This window comes from Nannospalax galili, unplaced genomic scaffold (assembly GCF_000622305.1).
Source record: "Nannospalax galili isolate Female #2095 unplaced genomic scaffold, S.galili_v1.0 scaffold801, whole genome shotgun sequence".
NCBI classification, from domain to species: Eukaryota; Metazoa; Chordata; class Mammalia; order Rodentia; family Spalacidae; genus Nannospalax; species Nannospalax galili.
In genome coordinates this window covers 1,104,016-1,113,293 of record NW_008345222.1, presented here as the reverse complement: position 1 = coordinate 1,113,293, position 9,278 = coordinate 1,104,016, and the positions used below count along the sequence as shown (strand labels likewise).

Genomic DNA, 9,278 nt, shown 5'->3' with positions numbered 1-9,278 from the left:
TCTAAACCTGAAGTTCTTCTTGTCTGTGTTCTAACTATACTGACTGTGAATAGTGTAAAAGCTGAAATGTGTGTCATCAATACTAATGTTAATGGTGTACCTATTTTAGGATAAATATTAGTACTCGAGTGTATTACACAAAACTGTGCATGGCCACCTGGACCCATCATATGGGAAAAGGATGGACAGAGGATATATAGCCAAATGGATGGAGGATTTTTCTGGTGGAAAAATGCTACTGACCAGAGCCTAAAAACACAGCATGATTTCAGTATTTTTAAAGAGGCACTGACCTTAGAAGATACTGGAAATTATAGCTGTGAAAAAAAACTAAAAGAGACCTTTTAAAGATATTGAAGTAGTTAGATCAACTACATCTTTCCAACGAACCAGCTGGTCCAAATCTAATGATTTAAATGGGAATTTATGGGTTCGTCTTGCACAAAAGGGTTATAATAAACAGAGTTTCTGTATACAAGGAGACCCTTCTATACCAGGATTTTTAAAGAAAAATCTAATAGGAATGGGGGTACATACAGATCTTTATAAACAGATAACTAGGGACAATATAGAAAGTCAAACACAACGTGTTGATAAGATAGTCAAAGACTTACCTGTACCTCATGTTATTGTTAATCACTGTTTGTGTTTTGATTTTAAGTTTATTCCCTTACACTGCAATACCACCTCTAATCATACCTTAAAGCATGGGAAGCAATTGCCTGTAGGATGGACCTTCTTTTGCAATAATGAAACCTATGTAGCACTGCCTTATGGATATCAAGGATTATGTGCTATAGGACGTATAATGCCTTTGCTAATAACCTCTCCTGTAAAAAGAAGGCGTAGATCTTTACCTGAAGACTGTGATGATTCTCTCAAGCTACTTGACCCAAAAGCTGTAGGTATTCTGTCTTTTTACTCCCCATACCTGGTTTGGTAACTGGATTACAAAATGAGATATCTAATCTTGCTTGTATAACTAGTAAAACAGCAAACATAACTGCAAAAGTACTAGGAGAAATTAATCAGGAAATGGGAGAACTAAGAACTGCTGTGCTACACACATGGGGTTTGAACAATTTCCAGGAATGTGTTGTTTTAATTTATCTAATTTTTCACATACTATAGACCAACAGATTAATGATTTGCAAAAGAAAATTTATAAGATGTCTAAATTTTCTATACCTTGGCCAAAATGGCTCCAATGGCTTACTCCATTCTTGGGCCCAATATTGATTGGCGTACTTCTTCTTATGGGAGCTCCAATAGCTGTATTATGTATAATGCGCTGTATTATAATTTCCAGGTTGCATTCTCTGCTAAAGGGAGGGGCACTGAAAACAGTGGCTCTAATAATCCCTGTCTTGCAGAACACTGCCAGACTGGCAGGAGGAAGCGTTCCGGTCATAAGTGTAGGCTCCCTGCTCTGTGAAAGTGTCTTGGTCAACAACCCTTAGCTCATCTCCTTGTCCTGAACAAATAACTCAGCTATCCCTGGCTAAGAGATTAGGCCAGGTTCAAGGTTTACTCCTGAGCTAAAAGCTAAAAGTTCACCATCTTTTAGCTCTAAGAAAGAAAACATTGTGGCCAATAAATTACTGGATGGGTTTTGATAACCTTGAGTAAAAGTTTAAGAATCCCTCTGGCCCCAACTAACAGACTAAATGTCCTGTTTCTTTGTACCCTAAATCTTTGTATGTGACTGCCATATCCCACGTGACTGCTGGTTCCTTGGGATGTATAAAAACCATCTGAATTATAAAATAAATCATCTTGTTGGGAGACACAGGTCCCAGAGTTTATGACTCTGTCACTGATCAGACCCTCTGCCCCGAAACCAGCAGGTCCCCTGCTAAGCAAAGCAAACCTGAGTCCCGACACTGTAGGAGTCCCATTCAGAAAGTTATCAATAGGCTTGGCCTTTTTACAGTGTCCCAGAAGTCTTGCATGTTCTGTTCCTGGCTTATTTTAGAGTTGACATTTTTCTTGGATCAAGTAATTCATTTCTTCAAGCTTGTCTTAAAGATCTGCTAGTCTCTGTTCCATTTCCTCCACTTTCTCTTCTTTTGAGTTCCTGCATTTTTGATTTCAAGATTTTTTTCTTCAGATTGGATTTTCTTCAGAGATTCTATTTCTTTATTGAATTCTTTATTGAATTCTTTTGCTTTGAATAGCTTTAGTATTTAATTCAACTATTTATTTGTGTTTTCATAGTCTTCATTCAGTTTTTATTCATAACCTCTTTGAATTTGCTGAATGTATTTATAATTGCTATTTTGAAATCATTATCTTTGTTTTCATTCTCAGGAAACAGTATGATAGCACTGTTAATTTCTGTATTAGACATAGTGTCTTTATTTTTCCTGTTGTTTGTGTCTTTTTGCTGAGGTCTGGGCATCTGGACTTCTGTGGTAGTATGTCTTGATCTTGTTGAATGCTTGTTTGTTGTTTCCTGAACTTATCATTTTATGACCCAACTGAGTAGTGCTTGGTGTCCACTTTGGAGGGTACTTTATGTTGATGTACAATTTGGGTGGAAGAAGTGGTCTCAGTTCAGCTAGGGATAAGTTCAACTTTTTAAAAAATATTAATTTATTATTTTTATTTTATGTGTTATGCGTGTATTGCCTGCATGTAGGTAAGTGCGCCCGTGTCATGCAATGCCCGCAGAGGACAGAAGAAGCTGTTGGATACCCTGGAACTGGAGTTACAGACAGTTGTTGGCTGCCTTGTGGGTGCTGGGATTCGAACCCAGGTCTTCTGCAAGAACAATCAGTGTTCTTAACCGCTGAGCCATCTCTCCAGCCCCCAAGTTCAATTTTTGAGTTGCTATTTCTTGATTGCCTGCACAGGGTCCTGTATCAACAAGGTGGGATGAAACTGCTATGTGAGCTCAGATGACAGGGCCCTAAGGAGTCTCAGGGATGGAGCTCCAAGATGCAAATCTCTGGTGGAGAAGGATCCTGGGTGAGAGCTGAGATGCCAAGGATTGTCTCACTCTGCCAAGACGAGGTGGGTACAGATCTGGGATGGTTTAGGAGCCCCGTGACTCAGGGAAGTCTGGAAGTTAAGATAGCAGGGCTGTAGGGAGTCTCAGGGACAGAGTTCCAAATCCTCCACTTCATTTTTGAGTCTACAAAATAGATTGTGTTACCACAGTGGAAGTAAATATGTTGTTTTACATGGTGGAAAATACTAATATCAGCATCTCCAGCAAGCACAGCATACAGCCAATACAGCACATTGCAGGGGCCTGCCTTGCATAATGTTATAGGTGCCTTGTGATAGTTGTCTTATTCTTGCAGAAGAAACAGATTCAAACAATCTGAAGGTGCCCAGATTGGGAAGCTGATCTTTGTCCAACTTTCTTGTCTATGCCTGAAAATTGTTATGTTATCCACCCCAGTGTGTTTGGCTGTCAAATAGGAAATGTAGCTCTAGAGGGGAGGCTCTTTAACCAAATATTTATTGCATAATTCCCCTAAGGAATGGCAATTGTATAGGAAAAATTCATAGAACACACAAATATTCACAAATGAACTGATTATCAAATTAGCTACTGCTCCAACCCTCTCCTTGCTCAGCATAACATGTATGCCTAACCAGTTTTTGCCCAGGGAACATGTTTGGTCTGAAAGCAGGACTTCAGGGGTCAAATGTCCCCAATTCCTTCAAGTTGTAATATGTAAGGCTGTATATATTCTACCCAAGATCGAGGTTGGAAACTGGTCTAAACTAGACTTAGGAGAGCTGCTTTGACCTTAGAAAATGTTGCAAGTTCAGTTTCAGAAACAGCTAAAACAACTTACACAAAATCTAGCTGGCTTTGATGTTAGTGCAGAGCCCTGAATCCAGATCACCCAGCCCTTAATTGACTGTGTTGATTACACCATGCTGTGGGTTCATATGCAGACTGCTGTAATGGGTCATATTTTATATAATTTCCAAATCCCCCAATGTCTGTCATTCTCTACATATTGTATTACATGCCAATAACTCCATTTGAAACATTTCTAGAAGTCATTAGATTCTCATTTCAGAAGGTTTACAGCCTTAAAGTTTGGGTATCTATAAATAATGGTAAAACATTTGTCTATGCTGTAATCCCAACTTTGAAATTTGAAATCTTCTACAAAGAGAATTTTTTCCTATGTGAAATCTTAGTATCTTAGACTTAGATTTGCCTGTGAATGTTCAAATCTCAGAATTACCTAGTCATAGAGTAAGTCAACTGATTTTTAGTTTTCTAAATGGATTTCATATCTCATTTTTTATAGCACAAGTGGGAAAGAAGTGGGATACCATTCATCAGTCTCATCCTTCCAAATTTGAAATCTCACTCTCACCCCATCACACATTTCCCTATCCATGCATCTATGAACTGTGACCTAAATCCTTTGTGGTAGGCATTGTGCTGGACCCTGGACAGATGACTCTATCTTTAAGGAACTCCCAGTAGATTTTCTGCAGTGATTATCTTCTTTTTCAGCTCCCCCTGCAGTGACAGTGTCCTAGGCTTTAACCTTCTCTGGCTTGGTGGCTGTTATTTGCCACGTGCAGAGATTCTGTCCATAGGATGTGTTTCTCACCTGGCTGGAGGATTGCCATGTGCTCAGGAGAATGGAGCAACCAATATCCATGCACAGTGAAGATGGGTCTTATAATCTGGAAAGCTTGCAGTTGTTAAACACATCAGTGCAGAAATCTGGTCAAGTGCTCACCTGTAAGGTAGAGCATGAGACACAGCCTCCCATCCAGGCCAGCCTCATATTGTCTACAGGATCTTATGCCACATACAAGCCACCCACTGGGAACACAGGTAAGTTCTCTCTTGGGAAGCTGAGGTCACCTTGGGTTCCTCAGTGGGTCACAGAAGCCACTAGGAGGAGGAGTTTCATAATTGACATCTTGTCAAAATTAGAAGTCTGATTTTTTAAAAAACCAGAATGGTTTCTAGTCAGTGCCTTCCTTTAGAGTGCCACCCCAAAACGTGCTTTCGACCTCTTTGAAAATGTCCTAGAGAAAATTTAGTTAAATGATGACATGAGTTAAGTGATGAGATGCTTGTCACCAAGACTATGGTTTGAAGTAGCCTTAGTTATATGGAGTAATTTTGCCTGTACATTGTTCTGTAAGACTTGCTGGAACAGCCTCATTGGGGGCTGTGTGATATTCCCTCTAATGATAGAGCATGCTCTTCAACTTAATTTTTTAATTGTTTTATGTGTATTTTTATTGATTTTTGTGCATTTCATAATCAACTTTTGATCTTAATCAAATTTAGTTCCCCTCCCCCACACCTCCTTGCCCCTCTCCCAGTGAATTTTAGCATTTTGTCATATATGTTAAGGCCTATCCAGACTGCCATTTGTACCCAGATGTCCCTCTGTGCAAGTGTATCCCCTGGACTCAAGTCAGCCTATCTAGTGTTACTCACTTATAAAAGAGCAACTCCCCCTTACTCCACAGGGAGAATGTGGTACATTTACACAAGGGAGTTCTTCTACTTAATTCTTGCACAAACATGTAACCTCTCAGTGATCCAGTTTAATCACCTATGCATAGAGTTTAAGGAAAAGTCTTGATTTAGAGAATCATTATGAAGATTAAATGAAATATATTATAACAAACACACACATACACACACACACACACACACACATATATATATATACTTGGTAAGTATTTCCACACTAAATATCAGCTACTGTTGCTATTATTTGAATTTAGAAATTCTTTTTCAAATTTAATTTCTAGAGATTATAGTTGTGTAAACATGGGCAACACAATCAACTATCTTTCAGAGACTGAGCTTACTCATCTGTAAGATATTGCTTATAATACCAGTGTTCTAAGAGTATAGTGAAAATTATATTAAGTGATCACTAGGCTTTGGAGACAATGCACTCAGGTTGGCACATTGGTGAAAGTCTGATTTTTTAAATCGGTGTTTGTTGGGAAAAATTCAAGGTAAATTTCACTAGTCAAAGTCATCTATTTCTGAGAGGAAAGTAGAGCACAAAGAGCTCAAGGCTAGAATCAGAATTGGGGAAGACTTGGAACTTCTTGGCTACCAATCTCAGAGCTTTTCAACTCACACAGCCCCATTTATTGACCCTTCTTTCTGTAGTCTAGGCTCAGAAAAATCTATCCATATTTTTGTGGCTTTCCTCTTAGGCCTCAAGGTTCTCCTGGTGGGGAGTTTTAATAGTTATATACATCTACAGGTGGAGGAACCTATGGCAGGTGAGTTTTAACAGACCTTAGCTCTGAGGGAGTGAGGTCAAGGCCATGTCCACGGGTTAGCAAGAGGAGTTTAGACTGAGCAAATAGAGTTTACAGGTTGTCCTCAAAGATTCCCACAAATGTGATTGAGCCTCAGGAGAAAGTTTTGTATATTCTTATTTTCTCCAAATAGCTTTTGGAATTCACAGAGGCTCCCAGCTCTGCATTGTGTAGTGTCCTGGAAGATTTTCATGTCCTTTGGGATTTTGGGAGTCAAAGTTGTGGGAGAGGAATGATAGTCAAGACCTGAACTCCAAAGAGTCTGCCCATATACTGTTAAATAGTTTAGATATTCCATGGTTTGTCTTTGGAATGAATAAGGAAGATATTGCTATAATCAACTAATAGATACATAAAAGAGTGGAGATTCTGATTGGTAGCAAAGATGAATGTGCATATGGGAGAGTTCAGAACCCAGAACGAAGTGCTGGGGTGTAGTGAATGGAGTCCTTATTTCTGATCTGCATCATGAATTCATACAAAACAGAGTACCACTTACTAGGCATTCAATACATACTTGACTAATTAATACATGAATGAACAAACAAATGAGTGAATGAATTTTTTTTCCTATTCCCACATGACTCATGATAGATGATCTCTGTTCTCTCCAAGGGGCTCAAGTGGAGAGAATAAGCTTCAAGGACCTATTGGTGGCCCCAAACCATTTATTTACTTTCTCTATCCTACCGATGTGCTCACTCTAAATGCCCCCAGAGCTCTGGAACTGAGTCAGGGATGGACTTGGGTATGTATTTGAGGATGTTTCAACATGGAAATACTGAACTTCAAATAGGCTCTGCTTATATTCAAAAGTCCAAATGATCAGGAAAACAGATGTTCACTCTGTCTTTGACCAAAGACAACGTTTAATGTTTCAGTTTTCACTACTATCTAGGACTTCTAAAAGGACGATTTCATTTTGGTATAAAACTTGAAATTATTGAGATGTTGACAAAGCATTTTTCTATTGTGAAATGGATAAAAACTATATAAAATATCTTAGGACTTGCTCTTATGCTTGCAAAATATTAACATTTTGTTAATATCTTTAAGGCCTTTAAAAATTTTTGCTATGAATTTGCTACTTCTCTTTCTCAAGCATGACTTTATACTTTTATAACACATGTATAACCCTTAATCAACATAAAAGACTATTTGTTTTAATTTTTCTATAAATGCTGTTATATTATAGACAACATTTTTAACTTGATTTTATTTTTTATACTTAATATATCTTGTGGATTTGCTGATGCATAAATGTAGCTGTTTTATTAATTTCATGCTGCTCTGTGATTTTCTATCATAAGAATATGACACATTTTATTAACCCAAAGCTGTATTATTGGTAATATTTGTAAACATTGCCACCAGAAAAATAAATTTCCAATTTTTGCTTGTTATGCTTTTCTCATTTTGTTAAACATGCATAAATGATAGGTGGTGTTGTGTGACATTATTCCTAGGGCAACATGATACACACCCAGATAGTGAACCAATGACAAATCAAAATAAGGATATTATCAAAATCCAACTTGATGAACCAATGAGTTTTATTGGTGTTACTTACAGAAGTGTGGGTGAAGGATTACTTACAAGAGTATAAATGACATAAAGATAGCTGTACCACCAAAGGCCACTGTTGCACAGGTGATAGCTCTCAAAAGCTGGAAATCTGGAGAGTACCAGACAATTTGCATGCATCTTGACAGGTTGGAGGGTGTCTCTTCCAGGCATCTTAGCTTGTCTGAGAGACTTCTAGGAAGTTTGCCTGGTTGATAGTGTCTCTTAGCAGTCCTTAGGGCTCATATATATATTCGAGTAGGTGGGGGCTAGTGAATATAGTCATTTTTAGGAATTTCCTGAAGTTATTGAGTTGATTACTCCCCAAGCTCAAGGAACTTCCTTGCAGAATGGAATGTTTCACCTCCACCCACCTTTTAAAAATATTTTATTTATGGTGCTTTGATGAGCAACTCAATTATCCCTGACCTCACATCCTGTTCTTCTAGCTTTGGGAACTGGCCCCTTTTGCTCTTAGCACCCCAGGTCTCTGGACTACTCTCTTAGTTCCACATGGTGGTGAGTGCTCCAAATCACACCATGCCTGTCCCCCTGCATAGGGACTGTCTGCAGCTCCTCCCACTGCTGCAGGGCTAAGCGTCCCTGCCCTTTAGTAGGGCCCAGACTATTGCAGACCTTCTGAGACCATCTGAATCCAGCCTCTGCCTAGCAAGTTTCCCAAATTGTGCTGGCTGTGCCTACTGGCTAGAGGTACTCAGACCTTAGGAAGAAGCCTGAGAACATCAAATTCTCACCTGACTTGGGCCTCTGCAGGAATTCCTGAGTAGCTGGACTAGAGTCATCTGCTACCCCCAATATAAAATCAAAAGGGAGACCCTGAAGCCTAGACCAACACGTTTTTCATACCAAATATGAAAACAAACAAGGCACATCAAGTATACAAACAGAAACAAACTTCAACTCAACAAAGGAAAGCTTGAATCTCACACCAGAATCAAAAACAACAAAAGAAATCCACACGCCAAAATCACAACAAAATAATAATATAAAAAACCCAAATAATATGTCCCCACCAAACACCAACAGTCCCAAAGAAGAGTTCTACAATGAGAATCAACTAGCAATAACCCAGGACACAGAATTTAAAAGAACAATCATAAACATGATCAAATAATTCAATGAGTTTTAAAAACACACAAAGAAATAAAAGAAGATAGGAATAAACTTCTGACTGAATTCACAAAAGATATAGAAATATTGAAGAAAACATAAGATGAAATGAAGAAGTGAAACAATAAGCCAATTAGAAAAATCCAGAGAAAAACCTCAGCAATAGAATGAATGAAATGGAAAACAGAATATCAAGACTGGATGATAAAATTGAAGAATTAGAATGCTCAACTAAAGATTATGAAAAATTTAAAAGAATACATGAATGGAATATGCAGGAAATGTGGGACACCACG

General features: G+C 38.4%; 1 protein-coding gene across 1 annotated transcript in view; it reads left to right on the top strand.

Annotated features, from left to right (window-relative positions):
* The window catches only part of LOC103740708 (signal-regulatory protein beta-1), a 101,109-nt gene extending 94,212 nt beyond the window's left edge, over positions 1 to 6,897 (top strand). The window contains 3 exon segments of the mRNA XM_029567491.1: positions 4,493 to 4,822; positions 6,181 to 6,206; positions 6,208 to 6,897. Coding sequence (XP_029423351.1) covers positions 4,493 to 4,822; positions 6,181 to 6,206; positions 6,208 to 6,270 — 419 coding nt within the window. The 3' untranslated portion in view covers positions 6,271 to 6,897.
* The last annotated feature ends 2,381 nt before the right edge of the window (positions 6,898 to 9,278 follow it).